Here is a 20,558-nt window from a genome sequence, read left to right as displayed (position 1 = left end):
CAGCCTCCACAGCAACGCCAGATGCCGTGGCGGAGCTGCAAAGGAGACCCCAAGGACCTACCAGGACGGTACCGAGATACAGTTTGGCGGCCACCAAACCGACGGCCTTATCAATGGCCGAATCGTACAACCACCGGTAGCAGTCCCAATAGGCGTTCCCAGGAGACCACCAGCAGCTGTCCCAATAGGCGTTCCCAGGAGACCACCGGCAGCTGTCCCAATAGGCGTTCCCAGGAGACCACCAGCAGCTGACCCCAATCAGGACTTCCAGAAAGCTGAAGAAGCCATATCCGAAGTGATAACCCAGAGACTCATACACTACAGAGACTGACAGTTATCTATGTGTAAAGTGTTCCTCCAAGACGTCCTAGCTTCTTCTCCCGTAAAGTAACGCTCGCCACTAGGGGGGAAATTGACGCCTGTCCGCCCTTCCTATATTAAATATCACGTTACTTTACGTTATAATTAAACTCAAAACGAGTTTTAATAAGCTCAGAAGCAATTCAGGGAAAAAGGTATTTTGGCAGTAGGAATACTCACGTAATATGCGGCGACGAATCTGTGCGACGTCGTAGGTTATAAACAAAGCGAGGAACAATAGTATAATTCATTAAAGCAACCAACCATCTTCGCCCTTTATTTTTTACGTTGTTATAACCACACATATTAATGTACTTCAGAATATAATTGTAAATATTGCAGTGTGCTGAGGCGCACTGCTTCCGTCACATCTTATTAATTACGTGATGTTTTTTTTTATGTTTTCTTTCACCTGTGAGTGCGCCGTCCCTTGAGCGGAGTATTACCCCTCCTTTTCTCCCTCCAGTGTTGACGTCAACGTGTCCCCTCTCTAGGCGCTTGTGGTGCGCGGAAGGATTTTGCTTGTCGCTTGTAACTATGCATGTGTGTGTTCTTACGCCGGACTAATTTCTTTAGAGTATAAAGGGGCTGGGCGCGCTCGCCTCGGTCTTAGACAGTACATAGTTCTAGTGCGAATAGTTTGTCGCGGGTGGTGCGTCCGGTCACCGGTCATGGGTGGGTGAGTGTTGGTGTGTAGTGGCTTGAATTCCCCTTTGCTTACGTTTGGCCGCCACGTTCAAAATTCTAAATTTTTCTTTTTTCATTTATACTAGTTCTTGTCCTCGGCGCCGCCCATGGCCGGGAATCCGGCCCGCTCCCGTCTTAGGAGGATATGTACATTTTGCACTATCGGGTTTCCTTCTGTTGCGTCTCTCGTATACTTAACGTAGAACGTACCTCGCTTCCTTATATTGTCTGCTTAGGCTCACTATGAAAATGTGCGCGATGCGCCCAACCCCTGCAGAAACGCTGTTCCAATATATACGTTGTTAGAAGTAATTAAAGACACGTTTCTGTGACACTAGTAATATTTACGTATGTAATTTTAAAGTCTAACCACTGTTGTATAACCGAACTAAATTATACGCCCCACACGCGCGTGTACGAACTTAGGAGTAGAATTAAGTATTAAATGTTAACCTTAAGGTAGTACTGTTTGACATATAAGACTTCTCGCCCGTGCAGCGAACACATATTGTAAGAGACACGGTTTGACGACTACGGTCACGCTCTACTCTATATTGTACTGTTTAGCTTAACGAGTTGTAAACTTTTGTATTCATGGAATACTTATGTATATCTTAATTTTGATGAGTTGGGATCTATTAAAAAGATTCTTGAAATCTTTCTTGTATATGAGTAGACTAGTGGTCATCCCTTAATGCAAAGTTACCCTTACACCAAGATATACTCTATTTATGCTGATTGATAGCCGTATGCTCCTCCCCGGCAGGTTGGAAAATATCACGACTATATGGGAGGGGTCTGGGATACTTGCTTTAGTAAACGTACATCGTGGTATGTGTCAATATGGACGAGTTATGTACACAAATGTATATTTTTCTCTTGCCACAGCTAAACATGTACATTGTGACGCCATCTTGTGACCGGCGAACTACCAACTATATTTATATTTTATAAAAGTATAAAATTAACTAATTAAGTTATGAAAGCAAGTTTAAATACTTTTTAATACCTAGGATTGAATATATATGTATGTACATATAATTATTTATGCCACGTTTATCTTTTCTTTTTAATTATTAATATCTAGTTTATACTTCCACCACCAGGGCAGGGAAATTTCGGCGAGAGATATGCGCGCGCATCTCATCCCTTCCAAAGAGGAGTTAGTTCGCCCCTCCCTTCCTTTCTTCGTTCCTGCGCATTTCTCCCTATATAAAGGCGAGGTCATCCACCTGAAGTCAGTTGATCGGCCCGACGGTCAGTGAGGCTGGAATCCGCCCACTGACCATAGGACGATCATAGGGGGAGCAGCAGAACAACTGGCTATCCGTTTTCTGCTGCTCGCACCCCTCCTTCGCGAGTCAGGACATCCGAGGACCTATCTCGGCCTAGGGAATTTCCCCCCCCCCCCCCCCCCTTTCTTGACGATAGGGTGTACTGTGTATAAATTCTGTGTATGTAGTTATAACGGTTCGTTATATACAAAATAAAACAGTTCAACGCCAATTGCAAATTTTGATGTTTTTATTTTTTTTTTTAAATAGAATGTTGCACAGACGATTCCAAACACTTTCAAAAGAGGTTACTCATTCAGTCCACATACATCTGCCCGTCGAAAAACTGCTGGTAGCTCGCATGATGAGAAATTACCGAAAAATAATAGCGTAGATGAAGTCCTTCAGTAATGTTTTACTGCAAGTATACGAAGATGGTGCGACCTGGAACAGGGCCGCACCCAGCGAAAACGAATCTCGCCCCGAGCCAAAACGCCTACGAAGGTGGCCGTAATTTCTAATTATACCCGAAACGAAATATATAGAAAATTAGGTTGATTTAATAATAGGCCTGGCTCCGACCACCAACGTGAAATTATCCATTCGTAAATTACATTATAATTTAGCGAGAAGCCATCGAACGCGACCTACTCGTCCAGCGTTCGACAGACGACTGGTGATCTCATGAACTCGTCTCCTCCACGCAGGGAGTAGATGTCACATGACCTCACCGACCAATCACACGCACGCTTCATTCACTCTTACAGATACAAGCCAATCACAGAACAAGTTACAATACATGAAAAAACCTTTTACACACAGAACTCTGGGCTTCCCCTGATCAGTCTCTTTTCAATTTCACATCGAAATCGGGGACTTCCATTCTCGTTCTCTCTCCCACACCGTGAGACAGCAGTTATCACTCGGTTCCCATGCAGGGGGGAAATTACCGTCTTTATCTCGGTTGGCGGGGAAGCACTGTTTCTTTCTCACTTACACTTACAGGCCTCTCATGCCTCTCTTTCTAACCATCACACCAGCCCAGACACAGTCCCATGATTTATAATTATATTACAACACGTTAATAAAATTTAAGAACAGCAATCATAATACAAATTACTTTACAAAAATAAAAATCATTTAGAAATAACCTGAAAAGTAGGCCTAAACATGCAAAAATCTAAAAGAGCGGCTCATTTGTGAATAATTACATAAAAAATAGTAGTGATTAAAAATGTCTAATGAAATACAAAATATCTTCTTAAAAACATAGCAAGTAAAAAATATCAACCCTAAAATATATAGCAAACGGTAAAATATCATTAGAAAGACTTTTTAAGAAATATTTACATTCATGAAAATAGTTTGAAAGAAAAATTATTTAATTAGGAGGGCGGGGTTCTGCAACATTACATAGTGAAAGCCGACGCAGGCGACCAATTGCACTGTTTGGACACTCTGGTCAATTAAAAAGTTCCTTGTAAAATACCGTCATTTTCAATGAATAGTCTAGCCCCATCCCTCACCCCACTAGCTATTCGCCTACACCAGCCAACTGCAAATCCTGCCGCAAGATCAGTTCGACCTCCTCCACCCCTGCTGGCTCACTGTCAAGAGGGCTCGGTGCGAGAGGGGTGCAAGAGAAGAGGAGATCAGGTCCTAGACCTTATCTGTCAGTACATAATAAAATTCTGATTGCATATTTGACGTTTAAGAAATGCAACCCAGTATGTAATAAAGGTAGAAAATCTTGCTAGCATGCAATGTAAAAACTACCTCCGCTAGTGGCTTGCCGCTTCACAGCGCATCCAAAAATTGAAACCTCCACAGCTCAGATAAAGAAAGTGTGAAGGTTATAAACAGATTAGTCCGGTGACCTTGTCAAGAGCAAAGGTGAGAGAGAGAGAAGAACATGAGGAATTGAGGAAGAGCATTGACAAGTGGCTGTTTTCCCTTACATGCCAAGATGAAGGAGCAGCAAAGCCAGCCTGTTGCTTAACCATTATTGTACAACATATAATGTAAGCCTTAACCTGATAAACAATAAGCTACATACAATTAAACGTGTACATAATATGCTTTCTCGTAACTTAACGAACTTTAAAAACTTAAATTTATATTTCTGGTAAAACCAAGAACGCACAGAGCCTGTACAACGAGGGACTAATGGATGGTTAAAAAACTTTTGAATAGAAGACCTTTGTAAGTCATTGTCCAGCAAGTTAGTAGCTGGTAGAAAGAGTGAGTTGGCTGTTGTTTACTTTGTCACACGCATCGTAAATATTAGTGCAGCACCTAACCTTCCTTTTTACATGTGCAGCAGAAAAGATACACACTCTTTAAAACGGTTGTGTCATCCTACAGTAACTGTTATGCATGCATGCATGCAAAAATTATTCACGTTTGTAATCAGTGCAGCACTTGGATATCAGTGTATGTACAGGCTATTCAAGTACAGTAGAGACCCTTCAACCGTAATTCCCACAAACGGAACTCCTGATATCCGGAACTAATTTTCCAAAAAAAATTATAACATTACAAAACATCTCCAAAACATTTCCGCACTGGAACGAGGCGTTTTTGCTTTTGCCTGACTGTACATGTCTTGTAGGCGCGCGTGCGTGTCTGTCAGAGATCTAATTATAGCGTCTTTCCCGCACATTTCGTAAATACACCGCTGGTTTTTGCGTCGGACGTGAATTACTATAAATATGTTTATGCTATAAGTAGTTTTATTGTTTCACTATGTCAAGTAAATGGAAAATTCTGGCCGGCCCGAAAGTATGCACACCGACTCCCACTATACACGCTGACACACGTGATAGCGAGTAATATTTACTAACAATGTGTGATGCTTTCAGTTTGTAGACAATAATTTAGTGTACAAATATGTATTATGTACATATTTATACGCTAATATATGGTTAAATAGTCTACATTTACCTGAATTTCCCTATCTCTGTATTTTTAAACAAGATGCTTGAAGTGTTATTCTTGTGTATGTGAAATGTAAACTGTGCGTGGCAGTAACTATACACTCTCCAGGAAGTGTGAATCACTAGCACGTCTACACAGAAGTAACACAACACTGTAGCTGTAGTCCTACTACCTCCCCCGAACCCTCTTCATCATCCTCTTCGCTCACGCACGCACCCACCCACAGAGATAAGAAACACCCGCTTGCCAGCTTGCTAGAATGAAGGTAATTCAACCAGCCCGGAGTTTTACGACCCGGCATGTTTTGAAAACAGTATGTATGTAGATCTACATATTTTTTTATTGTATGGTTTTATAACTGTGGAAAATATTTACAGTACAACTTTGGCTATACATTTAAGTTAATATGTGTAGCATGTAATGGCTTTTTTCTTTGCCTCCCTACCGCAACTGCCCTTACCCAGAATTTTCCTATAACCGGAATAGACCTCCCCCCAATGATTCCGGTTGAGCAGTGCTCTACTATAGTACCAAACCCGCCCGTTCGTAAGTAGTGTCGCGGAAATGTCTGCATTAACGAGTTTTGCTGCTGTTAACCAAATTAAAGGCAACCAAATATAGTGTCTGTTCTAATAAATGTCGTTAAACAAGTGTCCGTTAATCAAAGACTTACTGTAACTACATGAATTATTTGGTTTCTTATTTATAGAAGTTTTTTTGCCTTTAAGACTTGGCCTCACCAACCATGTTTGATTATTGCATTATGTGATAACCCAACTTGGTATTTAGGCCATTCCTACAGATGTTTTGCTGCACGAGTGTAATTTGGTTTATAGGGAGATGCGACACATTATCTGCTGTGTGTAAATGTCAGGAATGTAAGTATTCATACAATTTTGTTTTGACTAATTGTGTCATTGTCATTTTATAGGTTTCCACACATAGGTAGTAATGTGAACAAAAAAAAGTCTACAGTCATATTTTTATAATATTACTTCATAAAAATCTGGAATTCGAAAATAAAAAATTCAACATTGGGCCTGAAGCCAAGCTTTAAAAATTGTCAAAGTATATTTTGCCGTGTAAATTATCTACTTGTGCAAGAAGATCTACCTTGGTTGTAGCAGGAAGAACAGCATGCAGGAAGCAATAGGACAGCGTGACCTGTTTTGTGTTTGGTGTGGTAGGTTGTTTAGTGCTGTTTCAGGTTCACCGTGGTACCTGCAGTGGCCCAGCTGTCTGGACGCGAAGCACACTACAGACGAGTGGACCGTCATTGTTGACGCAGCAAAAGAAGAGTCCTGTGACCAGTCTGGCTCGTCCGACCTTTTTCAGGTTACCTTTAGCTCATTATCTACTGCAAACTGACAAGTCTTGAAGAGCAACATTTTATTCTAGCATCAGATTTCTTCTATTAGACAAAACAAAATCATAAAGTTTTTATTTGTATATCAATGTGGTTAGTTAGTTATCATGTATTTTGTCCCATACCAAAAGCTTTCAGAAAAAAGGTTTGTAAAAGTATTTGAAAGATGGTAGCTAAGGCGCCACATTTTAAATTTTTATACATGTTTATGAAGTCGCAAACTAACTTAGTGGACGGATTGTGCCAATGTTATGAATCGGCTCTTGCACTTTTTTTTTGGAGAATTGAGAGTCCTTATGAGGATGCTACTATTTGGATGTAATTGTAATATGGAAATAATGATTAAAAAAATTAGGACTTGTCAAGTTGAGCTCTTGTCGCATGCAGTGAGTGGATCACAGAAATTTGGTGTCCATTCCATTAAAGGTTTGCAAGATTTAGCATTATAACCATCAATGCGTCAATTTATTTAAGCGGCAAAGATTTGAGGCTTAACAGACGTACAAGTCATGCCATATTAATATTAAATCTGCTGTTTCATCCTGCATCATCTAGCCGGCTGGAATGTTTCAGTGCATCACTTTTTCATTTTGCCTTTTTTATCTACTTTTGTGTGCTCTTGTCGACCCTTTGTTTGAATATAAATTTTTATCTTTGATCAGAAATGAAAGTGTTGTTACTGTTTGTTCTCCAGAATCACCCTGTGCCCGAGAGTCATCAGTTCCAAGAAGGCATGAAGCTGGAAGCCATCCACCCTCAGAACATGGCAGAATTCTGCCCCGCCACTGTGGTGCGAGTTTTTGACTCCACGTATTTCCTCGTGCAGATTGATACTATGTCTGCAATGGAGACTGATGACGACAGCTTGTATTGGCTGTGCACGACTAACCATCCATACATCTTTCCCTGTGGTAAGTATGTTATGTATCAGTAGCCACACTCTATTCCAGAAGAAAAAGATACACTGAATGAAATTACTTCTAAAGGAAATTTTTGCAATTTTTTTTTTTAAATATTCCACAAAGATGAATTAATAATAATTAATGTATTAGGTTGGGTTTAATATCTAGATTAATTATTATTATCTAATTATTAAGCAGTTAAACTTAATATCCGGAAATCGGCTGAAATATTATTTATTCTGTTCTTTAATTTAATGTTATCTTAATATTTTTTTTTTATTTTAAATTTAAGTCTTTGAGCTGTAGAGGGTATTCACATGGTTAAATAAAGCGTATTTATCCATTAAAAAATCTTTCGAAGGAGCTTTACCAGACATGTGCCCCCCCTCCCCCTCCCCCTCAGAAGTCAGTTCTGTGTCCACCCCTGATCCCAAATAAAGTTTTTTTTATGTGCAGTGATTAGGTGGGTTTACTCTGGGTTTCCGTACCAATGCAGTCTATCAAGAATGTAGCCAGAGTGGAGGTCCGTAGGGTTTAAACCCTCTCTTTCAGGATTTAAAATAAAAAAACTACCAAAGCCAGACCAAGAAAGTTATAGAAACTTAGCTACATAACATTACAGAGAGATAAGACCTATTTTGGAAGGATTATTGTAATCCTTAGTGGACTGCAATGAAGTATTTCCTCCCCATTTTAGCCTGACGTGCCTCATATACATAAGCGGCAGGAATTGTGTTTCTAAGTAGTCTATATTTAATGCTGGTCTACACCCGTGATATGGTAAGCATTCCTTTCAACCAAACTTTGTATGTGTTTCATGTATTTAGTATCATTAATTTACATTTATTTATGAATTTCTATCAAACTCATCAAAATTGACTTAACAACAAAGTATTAAAAACAATATAATAAAAGCCAAAATATAAAATGTTCTGTTTTCTTTTCTCGCACAAAATTTTTACTTCAATTTCTATGTCCAAGCGAGGTTTTTAAAGATTAATATTCCGGAGATTTTAGTTTTAGGGGGACAATGCAAACTAGACTTTAACCAAATTCATTTATTCGTTTTCATGTTTGTAGGCTGGTCTCGGAAACACGGACTAAAGCTGACGCATCCTTGCGGCTGGACCACGGACAAGGAGGAGTTTGACTGGCCGGAGTACCTGGTGGCCACTGACAGCCAGCCGGCGCCCGATTCGTGCTTCCTTGCCCGCGAGAGCACCGAGGAGCTGGGGTTCCGACCCGCGATGAAGCTGGAGGCCGTCAGTCCCGAGGACGAAAACCAGCTCTGCGCTGCGTCTGTTGTCAAAACCGTCAATCATTTGATGTGGATACACCTGGAATGTAATGATGGGTATATTTTTTTTTTTCACCGTCTTAATTACTTTTCAATATTAAGAGGTATAACAGGGTGTCTACAGGTCACGAAAGTCCCGGAAGTCGCGAAAAAGTAAGGAAACTGAAGTACAGGTCACGAAAGTCATTAAAAAAACCTAAATAACCAGCAGTGGTGCTGTAAGTCACAAGACATTTTAATATCTAGCAGCCTTTTGCTAACTCACATTTTGTTTTTTGACACCACACTTCATTGTATAATCACATGACAAAATTTTCTCTGAAAATGTTTTAGCTTGTTTTAACGAAAAAATCAATAGGTTCCTAGAAACTAGAAAATTTAGTATTGCATTTGCTCTTGTTTAATTTTACTTGTATGTAGATTTAAAAACCACCCTTTGATAAAAGAAAAGTAAAAATTTTTGTTGAATGGTTCTGAAAATATCTTGATATTGGTTCATTATGTATTTGTAGACACCTTGTACAAAAACTTATTATTAATTTTTTTTTTGAGTTATAGAAGTTTAAGACATACCTAACAAGCTCCGTAAAATTTTGAATGTTTTGTTGTAGGTGTCACCCAGATCACGTGGTAAGTGGCGATTCGTTGGATGTATTCCCTGTCGGATGGTGTGAGAGCAACTCGTACCCCTTAAAGCCGCCTTGCAGCTTTCAGTTGCTGACTAAAGCTCGGGCAAAGGAAAAAGTGATGTAAGTCTGCCTTGATGTACTATGAGCTTTGTCATGCGGTTCTTAAGCTTATGCCTAACAACTTTGATGAATGTTGAGGTTGGGAATGCTGAGTAAGGCATTTTGCTCTTGTGGCAAGTAGCTGAACAAGTTTTTATTTATTTATTTGTTTAAAAAAAACTGATACCATGCTTGTCTCCCGTGGTATGGTATTTCATATCAAAACACCAACGATATAGCAACATACCTAAATTGTAAATTTGTTCTCCCTACCTCCCCACATATTATTCAGGGTTTCCACATTTTGGAAAGTCTGGGGAAATCAGGGGAAAGTCAGGGATGTTGGAATGGATCAGGGAATTTACTTGAAATCGTGGATAGTAATTTAAGGGAGAATGTTATGCATCTACACAGACTTTGAAAGCACTTTTCTCTAATGTTTTTTTTAGTGTACAATCATATTCTACGGTACACTATAAAATGGCATATGCAAGGTTCTGTTTAAACTAGTTCAGCCATGGTGATGGTGTTGAGGCTGTAAATTCCTAATTTATTTCAGAAAATTACAAAATAGGTACATAAATTATTTAATAAAAATTAGTCAGGGAAACTTGTAATTTTGGTTATGAAAGTTGAGGGAATTTTTTTTGCTGACGTGTGTGGATACCTTGTTATGGTTTTTTTGTTGTGTAGGTATTTACTATTTAATTCCATTACTATGATTACACAAGTTTCTTTAATTTGTAGTAACCACAAAAAGGAAGAGATGAACTGCGGGAATGGGCATGGGCAAGCGAATGGAAACGGAAGCAGCTCCCAGCAGAAGTCGTCATGGTGCCCCAAGATATTCTTCAACCACAAGTGTTTCTCGGGCCCTTTCCTCAGCAAGGGCAAGCTGGCGCAGCTGCCCAAAGCAGTCGGCCCGGGGCCAGTCACCCTCGTGATGCGCGAGGTGCTGTCCATGCTCATCTCCGTGGCCTACAAGTCGAGCCGCGTGCTCAAGGAGCTCCAGTGCAACAGCAAGCCTCGCCCAGGCATGCACCTCGAGGTTCTCAAGGCCAAGTGAGTTCCTCCGCCTGTTTCTGCTGGGAAACCTGGACATTATGGTGAACTGGTGGGTTTTCTCGGGGCACTTCCGTTTTCCTCCGCCCGTTCATTCCGTCATTTCGTCTCATCACCCTTCACCGTCTCTGACGAACACAACTTTGACTTTCAGTCCATTAAATTCATTCGTTGCAATTAAGAAGTAGATAAAGTAGCAGCTCTGTTTCGTTTACCAATAATCTTTAGTCAACAGAGTAGTCTACATATAGGCTGCATAAAGGTTCTGGATTGTGAATACCTAGCTTATGTGCGAGTGCATACTTCCCAGGAATCTACATTCATTTTGCAATCCAGTGTTGCTGGGCCATGCAATAATTTACAGAAAAAAGAAGCCTGCGTATGGGATTATTAAAATACTCTGCTTACAAAGAAAGTAGTTACTGAGGACCATATGACAAAAAATTAAAGCCCAAAATATTTTTATTTATTTACCCTTGTTTAGTTTTCACAACCTTTTTATTGGATTGTAACTGTCAACATTTAAGATGATTTAATACCAGTATAAGGTTGCATTAGTGTCCTGCTTCTATAGAACTAAAGACTGTCTGAAAGTGTCAAAATTGATTCAAAATATGTATTTATTTTAATTTTACTAATATTAGTTAAGGTTTTCAGTCCTCAAGCTGTTAGAGCATTGCATGTGCAATGTGTATTAATGAATTTAAATATGATAGAAGAGGGGCTAAATTCAAGAGTGGCTGCGGATCAAAGTGGTATGGATAAAATTTTTATAGCTGACTTGGATACATATTTCACCTCTGAAATGTTCAAGTTATTATGTATTTGGTACGGCAAACTCGCGTGTGCAAAATTTTTGACTTATACCACTCACTATGTTATTGAGTCCCTCAACATAATTACTTTGTACTATCATTATGTTAATAAAAAAAAATTATAAATTAACTTAGTACATTCAGAATTTTGTCTTTAATTATTTACTTTGGTTTAAAATTACACAGCAGATATTTTGTTGGGTTAGCACCTGCTTTTATAAATCATTAAAAATATGTATATCTTTCTATTTAGGTATTTAACCAACACTTACAGGGCAAGTGTTGCATTAGTGACGTCGGCTGATAAGGTCCCTGAATTCTGCAAGACAGTGTGTAAGAAATTGCAGGTATGCCCTCACCTGTTTGGACCAACCTTAGTGGGAGATGAAGGTTGTCCTGAAAACTGTAGCACCTTATCGAAGACTCGCTTCAGTGAGTATATTTAAGTTAAAACTTAAGCCTCAGTTTAAAATTACTTATTATAGAAACATACCACATGATGTTAACCCTTTGACCTCTGTTGTTGAGTATGGCTCTCCAGTTCCTTTAATCATGTCACATAGAACGTCACATGATTCAAGAGCCAGACTCTACAAAAGTTCGGAGCAGGAGTTTAAAGATGAAAAACCTGCCTCTGCTTAGTAATTAAAAGGGTAAAGTGTATACTGTATAGTCAAGCTGTAAGGATATGACCCACCAGGATCCATGTCATTCCAAAGACCGCGAGTGGGAAACTAGTGGTATGAGCCACTGTATGTTTGTCTTAGAAGTTAGTTTGATCTCTGCTACAGCAGTATGCACAATCTTTCCATTTTTTTTACTCTATTGCTTTGTCAACTAAGGTAGAGCCAATAACTTGTGGAATAACATTTTTTAACAAAGTTATATTAATTGAGCAAAGGTAAAATATGATAGAAAATCTGTACTTAATTCACATTTAAGGAAAAACATTTTGTCTAAATGACTATAAAAAAAAGTATATGCTATATGTATGTTTTTTTTTTTTTTTTTTCAACGGTCATCTTCTTTGTGTACCCACCCTCTGTAAATAAGTAATATGTGAGAATATAATATATTTATAAATTGTATGGGAGAGTGCAGACCAAGCTGTTAAAAAAACAGCACTGAGTCAAATAGAAACATTACATATAATTTTTAAAAGTGTAAAATCTTGTGTAGACTTTGCTATATTTTCTGAGGAAAGTTTGCTGCAACACTGCAGTCATAAACATAATGGATGCATATGAAAAGGATGTAAGTTTTAAGAATGGCAGTCTTGGTACAGAAATTAGTTTCTAAAATCAACATTGAAATTTACAACTTGATAAACTAAAATTAACTTGAAAAGAAAGAGAGGAGAGTAGAGGAGAAAATGTAGGAAGCAGGAGGAAGAGGAGGTGAAAAAAACACCTTAAAAATAAAACTTACAGCTAAGGTGTAAGTCAAGAATTTCTAATTTTGTAATTTAATCAAAATGAACAACAAAAAATATGTACACAGCTGAAATCAAAGACGAGGAAGACAAGTCAATATAAGCTATGTAACAAACACAAAAATGTGGAATCTCTTTAAGTGCAAATAGATTTCAGAAACAAAATTACATTAAAAATGTATCTGATCATCATTTTTTTGGTTGAAAGCTGTTTTAACAGCGATTTAATATCATCACTAGAATTTGACAAGATTTAACTTAAGGCTAAGATCCTTAGTTTTGCAGCCTCCAAGAAAAATATTTCTCCCATGAATATCGTAGTAGATAAAAAAATTAATAAACAGTAGAATTGTAAATAAAACTTTGAATTTTGTAAATATGATGATGAAAATTTTCTCAAAAAATTCTTTCTTATTTAATTTTAATTTAGAAATTTTCAAAACTAAATATTAGGTATATATTTAAACGGTACACAGCTGTTACTTTGCACACAACTTAAAGGAGGTACAATGAACAATTCTCCGGTTTAATTTTTTTAATACAACATACAGAATTTAAATAATCTGAGTACAAAATATTGTGATTTAACTGTCACTTGCCGCTGATGAAAGGAACGAGTTCAACAGTTTGCCGCTAGAGCTCCAGTTAGTTCCGAGTTTACTCACTAGATGCCTCGAATATCGCAGGAGTTCAGGCGGGAATATTATCGCTTCGAAACGGTCAAAACACAACACTAGTATCAGCAATAGTAATCAATGAATTGAAAACCGTCTCACGTTGTCGACAATTTATATAGATACAGTAGAACCCTGTTATAATGTTTTTCAAGGGAGCACAAGAAAAAAACATTATAAGCAGGAAAACGTTATAAGCAGGAAATCTCAATTTAGCTCTTAACAATGTTCGAGCTTTGTACCAATGGACTCACCAAGCTATGTAAACAACTTTAATGTTAAAACCAAAGATAGTATACTTGATACATGAATTTTCTGAAACAAGCCAACAATTTTTCAACTTCGTCTTGTTCCCTGGTTAAATTTTGTTTGTCTTTAAAGATACACTGCCACATTTTTTGTAAAATTGTCTCACGATTCATGACGACAACATTAAGAGTGAGAACGTCTACTCCTTCGCCACCTGAAAATGTTTAATTTTGGGATTCCTACATATGAATGAAAAAAAAAAAATATTTGTAAGCAATAGAAAACACTTTGTTATGCCCTCGCTCAATGGTTGGCAACTTAAATATTGTAGGACTATGTACGTGCATCTGAATACCCACTGGAATGGCAAGGAAGAGAAGAGTTGACTAAGGGTGCCAACTGACACGTAACTATGAACATTGTGTACCTTCAGTATATTGCATAAAATTGTATTTTAACAAACTTTATGTATTGTATGGCAGTGATTGTAAACATAAACATACATAAAGGAAACTTTTTATCGTAAGTGTTGGAATAATTTGGTTTTAAAACATTTTTTCCCCACTTATTGAATGTTAGAAAGCAAACATTTTAAGCAGGAAATTACAATATTTATGAACGTTATATGCAGGAAATAAATACTTTGTCTTTATGGGGGAAATATTGGGACTTTAAAAATATGACATTATAAGCAGGAAAACATTATAAGCAGGAACATTATAACAGGGTTCTACTGTATATTTGTCAGCTTCTCAGTGATGTAAATTATTATTAATATGCTTCACTTGTCGTGATTTATTATTAAATTATTATTTATACTTCTATCCAAGAATCGTACATTCAAGACAAATAAATAGTGTTTTAGATTTTATTAGAATATTTCAATTATTGTAAAAAAATTTATTTGCAAAATGACAATGATTTTCTATAAATTTATTTAATTATATTTCTTTAGTTATATTTATTTAATTATGTTTCTTTGATTATATTTGTACCTCGACTTTAGCTCTGGTAGAATGGGCTATACCTCTGGGTGTAATGTTACATAAATGAGTTATGATGAAAATATTAATAGTTAGTATTGCAAATTTATAGATATGTTTAAAAAAAAAATAGTAACTGAAGGACCAGCCGCCTATGGCAACTTCCTCCCGTAATGATTTAGTTATGTATATAACAATACAAAAATTAGGGCCAATCTCTCGATGCTGTCGTTGAACAATGGTTAACTAAAGTCGTTTAAAATTACCTTTGGTTTTTAACAATAGATTTTTCACTACCCAAGCATTTATTGTATCACTAACCTTGAGCAGTTAAACATTTTCGTTAGTTACATAAGTTCGTTAGAAACACAATTACAAGGCAGTAGCGATTCTTTTTTTTCTTCTGGGGTCATGTAAAATTATGTTTGTAAACAAATATTGGCCAGAAAGAATTAGGTATATATTTTTCAATTTAACTTCCGCTACATTATTTGCAACTATAAATGATCAAAGAAACATAAGTTCCAAGTGCGCGCACACACGCGCGCATATGTATACATGTAAATACTTTTGAACAAATGAAATGAGGAGTTTTAGCAAATAAACATTCAGGTAATTTTCCAAAATACAATTTTAAAGACCTTTATATTGTGTTCTTACATTTGCAGTTAGATTTATTTAAATTATTTGGCAAATATTACAATCTAAAAACTTTTTTAAGTATGTCCAGTAATTGTTTTTAGGTAATTTTATTTGTGTTACAAGAAACCGAAGACCTTGCTGAAGTAAAATTATTATGTATATAAAATGTGTTTAAATGGGTGTGTTATACTTAGATGAAATTGATCTAGAATTATATGAAATAAAATGCTATTGTTTTACCAGCCTTTGAGCTTTCTAGCTTACGTGAAATTGTTATAATTAAACTTTATTGCCTAAATTTTGAATTGCTCGAAAATGCAAAAATTAATTCACTCGCTCACACACTGGCCTATACAAATTCCAACCCACTACCAAAAGAGCTGGAAACTTGAAATTTGGGTCGCAGCCTCAATGAGGAAATTTGGAAAAGTACCGATTTTTATTTTCTAATTACTAAAAAAATAAAATTAAGAAATATGCACGCACCTTTAAAATCAGTGTATACCTTCTTTCAGAAGAACGTTGTTGCAGAAATTATTGTTTACTTCTCATGCTTGTACAAATTGAATAGTACTGTAAATGTATTTGATGACATAAGCAATAGTAAGTTATTAGCTGATATTGAATACAAACAATTTTTTTCGTGACTACAAAAAATAAGGTTCTCTGCTTGGCGAGTGATTAAATTATACTAATGTCAAAAAGATGTTATCGGGAAAAAATAAATGAAGTTATTTTATACCACTGATTCACTACCCATAAAATCAAACTGCAAAGTCTTTGCAACTGGTATCTCACACAAGAAATATAAAACATATTCGTGCTTCATTTTGTATAAAAATAAAACACATATCATATAATATCGGGAGACAGCCTTGAAAATCGTGCCTATCACCAACATGGCCAATCAGACTCATTGTCATGTTTACGATGGCAAGACAGCTAGCAAACCAGTTCAGTTAAATGCAGCTTAACTGAAAAATTTATTCAATATTTTCGGGGTAGTTTTACGCTCAAAATTAATACAAAACCAAATCAGCAATCCTTGTATGATCATTTATAATACTACAAAAAATCTTCCATTTTTCTTTCGAATTGTATTGAGCACTAAAATATTGATTTACTTTTGGCCCAGGTTTTATTTGACGATACTCTGTAGAGTTTCGCTTGTTTGCATTGTTTATTTATCAGGTTTAATCCATGGCCAAATTAATTGAAGTGTAACACAAATTATATATATATATATATATATATATATATATATATATATATATATATATATATATATATATATATATATATATATATGTGTGTGTGTGTGTGTGTGTCTGGTTAGGAATCAGTATGATGTACTAGAAAAAATATGTCCTATCAGTGTAATGAATGGTTGTACCCTTACAAGCGTTGAATATTTATGAAACATTTTATTTCTTTGGTATTTAAAGCCGCAGACTTGTATTTTATTTATTTCATTTAGACAACAACATGCGTCCGTGTTTTCTACATGGCACGCTCTGTAATGTTTTGAATGTTATAGTAATTTTGGCTTTTTAAAATCTGTGATTTGTGCAGTAGACTAATTTGTAATTTTTTATAATTTCTTTTCACATTTTTAATGATCCATTTGCTAATAGTATATACACTTCTCCATTAATTATAATAAAAACATATTCCATTATTGGAATTATTTCAGAATGGGTATCACAAGACTACAAAAACTATTCTCCTGCGTAAGAAAGGTGATAATACCAGTAAAGAAAATTATCGTCAGAGAGCAATTACGTCTTATATCTAGGGACACCTGTATTTTGCGAATACATTTCGTGTCAAGGTATTTTACAAAACAATGTAGATTTTTCTTGTAATTATTGGCTGTGGTCGGTGAAGGCTGTTTTCCCACACTTGACGGGGCCAATGAGGACGTAGTTACCGTACTGCTGCACGCCCGCAATTCGCCAAACCTCTAAGAAAAAAGCTACAGTTATGTGTGAAATAGTCTGACACGAGATGTATTCGCTAAATACATGTGTCCTTACTTATATCGAAAAATATTTGAACATTGTATGATAATTTTAAGTATGAAAAGTACAAAATACTTTCAAATTTTATACATGGTTTTATATCAACTCTAAGCAGTAAAACATATACTGCTTATTTTCTACAAAATATATCTATACACGGCAACTGATTATGAATCACTTGAGTTTTTTTATAAAGCATCTAAGCCCTTGACTGTATAAATATATTGTTGGATGAATTAACTAAACTAGGAATACTATAAAATGCACAAAAATGACATAAAGCATAATCTATATATTTAGCACAGCCTGAATAATTCATTTCCTATTGTCAAGACTAAAATTTAAAAAATGGCGAAAGAAGCAGTATAAAATAACTATCTCATTATCTTTGCGGGTAACTCAAACATCATACAAACAATACGAAATATTCTTAAACGCAAGAAAGAATATTTTAAACACTGTAAATAACTTAGATTTTAAATCAAAGGATAATAATCAGTCTGTAAAATTTAGTTTTAACGATGAGTTGGAAACAGAACATCAAACATATAGCATAGGTGTTACTGCCAACAGAGAACTCTCACAAACAATACAATTCCTTTCTGCGAAACCTGCAAGCTCCGGTACCTTCTGTAATTATATATATATACTTATATACTTTTTTCGATAAAGAAGTCAATCTGAATTTATTGCCTTTTTTTCCATATTTTTTTTTACATTAGATGTACATAAATATAAAAATTTATGTAACAGGATGAATCTTAAATGGTTTGAACAGTTATCTATAATGACTTAGTTGGTTTGTTCATTAAAAGCCTTTCTTTTTTACTGTTCAAGTTGGATTCCTTTATAACTAAAAAAAAAATATATATCACGTAACTAAAAAAATAAATAAAAGAGCAAACTTCTGTTCGTATAAAGGTGTTAATTTTATGAAAATAATGTAATACAATTTGTTCTCTAGATAAGTAGATTTAGAAGTAAGACTTCATATTTCAGTCGTTACCATGGTACGACTTCCGGAAAAGTTTGACATATATATATATATAAATATGGAAAAAAAGGCAATAAATTCAGATTGACTTCATTATCGAAGTAGAATAAAACACAAAATACACTTGCAGAGAACCACCAAATATATTGCGTGTTTCTGCAATGGAGTTAAACTTTAAAATTGCCTTTATTATTTCAAAACAATAATTTAAAACTCCAAGCAAATGTAAGAACACGTCTTCTAGATATAACGGAAGATTATAATGCTGTGTCCGAATTCGCCTGAAGAATATACATGTAGATACTTTGGAAGTGACTTCGCAAGGCTGTCAGAAATGGACGTGAAGTATGCTATGCAATACGCAAGTAAATGAATCTGTGTAATTCTCGCGTACTTCCAGTTGAAAATACGTTTTCATTTGAAAATTTTTTGGTCATATTTTATATATCATTTAAATAATTTAAGAGGTCGTAAAATAAATATCATTTATTTTGTATTTTACTGGTATCAATAAATAAATTGACAAAATTAATTTATGGATGTTTAAAACGAAGTTTCAACAAACACATGTACATATTTAGCCTACCGATCGTTACTACAAAAAAAAAGTCCAATAATAATGTAAGATGCCGTAAATTCACGTGAAAGTGATGGACTAATTTCACATGCGTTTAAAAATAAAATCTAAACATCCTTTTCGGCTGGCTAAACATTGAACATATCCGGATTCGTCAAATGCAAGTGAAGTACGCAAGGTTGTAAACATGTAACTGCATTACTTTATGATTAAATTTTAATATAATTATGCATACCTCCAAAAAATGTTCAGTTAAAATTAGTATTGTATTGGTGTTTGTATTAAAATATAATGTATACCGGGTATATTTTTATTGTGTTTTAAGATTTGTTGACTTTTGTACCTCATGTACTTTTGGTGAAAAGTGAAAATGTAATTATGTAGGTATTATTTATTATCAGGGCCCAAGGCATAACTATATGTTCGTTGGCCGAAAATGAATTGTAGTTATACTTGTATATCTAAGAAAAATATTTGTATTTTTTATCAATGTAAGTATTTTATTATAAAATTTTTATATTACTTACAAATATTTTGTACTCATAATATATACGGTAGTTTCCATTTGTCTTAAGACATAATCAAATTATACACTCAGCAAAAAATATTTATTGGTTCACAATTTTTCATTGTTACAATATTTAAAAATGTTAATTTGCTATTCAGCAATATCAACTTCTAAAACGCGAGTAAAAATTATCATTAAATTATATCAATGGCATATTTATTGCATTAGTATTCCTTGCTCCTAATCACTTACTCTGGTTGATTACCTTCTGTATAACCTCAGTCAGTGATCGTAATTTATGTACACCTTTTCCCCACTAAGACGATTCAGGTGCAGATTCTGGAGCAGTGTTTTTTATGTACGAATGTGTCAATAAATCCGTCAGTTTGTGGGTGGTGTTGGGGGGGGGGGGGGGAGGAATTACTACTCTTAAAATATCACTTTATCTGTATGCTTGATAAAATATCCTTTGGTTAGCTCCCTCTGAAATATTCTTATACAACCTATGACGTGTAGCCTACTCCTTAGATATTTTACTTCCAACACGTTTAATTGCGTAGAGAAGGCGATTCTTCGAGTATGTGGCCCTTTCAGAATTAAATTATTATTATTAGTTACAACTGATGTTTATTTCGAGCCTCTTTGACTTCCAGTTCATACATAAAAGACGAACTACCAGTGATGCTTGACGTCACCAGTAGGGATAGCATGAAGGAGCTCCTCATTTCGCCAGACGCGACTGGCATAAACAAGTATTTATATTGCAATAATAAATTACTAAATGATAGCTTATTTTTCGAAAATATGATTATGTTTTTTACAAGAAGTACGAATGCCAGGACATTTACTAATAACATCGTTTTTAAACATCACATATAAAAAAAGGAAGTGTAATCAAAAGCAACAAGCTGCAGGTCAGCTAAAAACGCAAACCAAACATTTTTCTAGCTCTAGCCTCATGTATACATACTTAAAAATATAATACATTTAAAACACTAAAATTAATGCAGTAACCTGCAATATTTTGAAGACATATATTCAGCTACAAAA

At 35.5% G+C, this 20,558-nt stretch overlaps 1 protein-coding gene across 2 annotated transcripts in view; it reads left to right on the top strand.

Annotated features, from left to right (window-relative positions):
* The window catches only part of LOC134542405 (scm-like with four MBT domains protein 1), a 60,504-nt gene that overhangs the window by 16,051 nt on the left and 23,895 nt on the right, over positions 1–20,558 (top strand). For both annotated transcript variants that reach the window (XM_063386614.1, XM_063386613.1), the window contains exons 7-12: positions 6,466–6,593; positions 7,319–7,535; positions 8,607–8,880; positions 9,435–9,572; positions 10,299–10,613; positions 11,682–11,860. In XM_063386614.1, the coding sequence (XP_063242684.1) occupies positions 6,466–6,593; positions 7,319–7,535; positions 8,607–8,880; positions 9,435–9,572; positions 10,299–10,613; positions 11,682–11,860 (1,251 nt within the window). The remainder of the gene's footprint in view (positions 1–6,465; positions 6,594–7,318; positions 7,536–8,606; positions 8,881–9,434; positions 9,573–10,298; positions 10,614–11,681; positions 11,861–20,558) is intronic.

This window comes from Bacillus rossius, assembly GCF_032445375.1.
Source record: "Bacillus rossius redtenbacheri isolate Brsri chromosome 4 unlocalized genomic scaffold, Brsri_v3 Brsri_v3_scf4_2, whole genome shotgun sequence".
Lineage (NCBI taxonomy): Eukaryota > Metazoa > Arthropoda > Insecta > Phasmatodea > Bacillidae > Bacillus > Bacillus rossius.
Note: the sequence above shows the minus strand (reverse complement) of the source record. Positions and strands in the feature narration are given on the sequence as shown.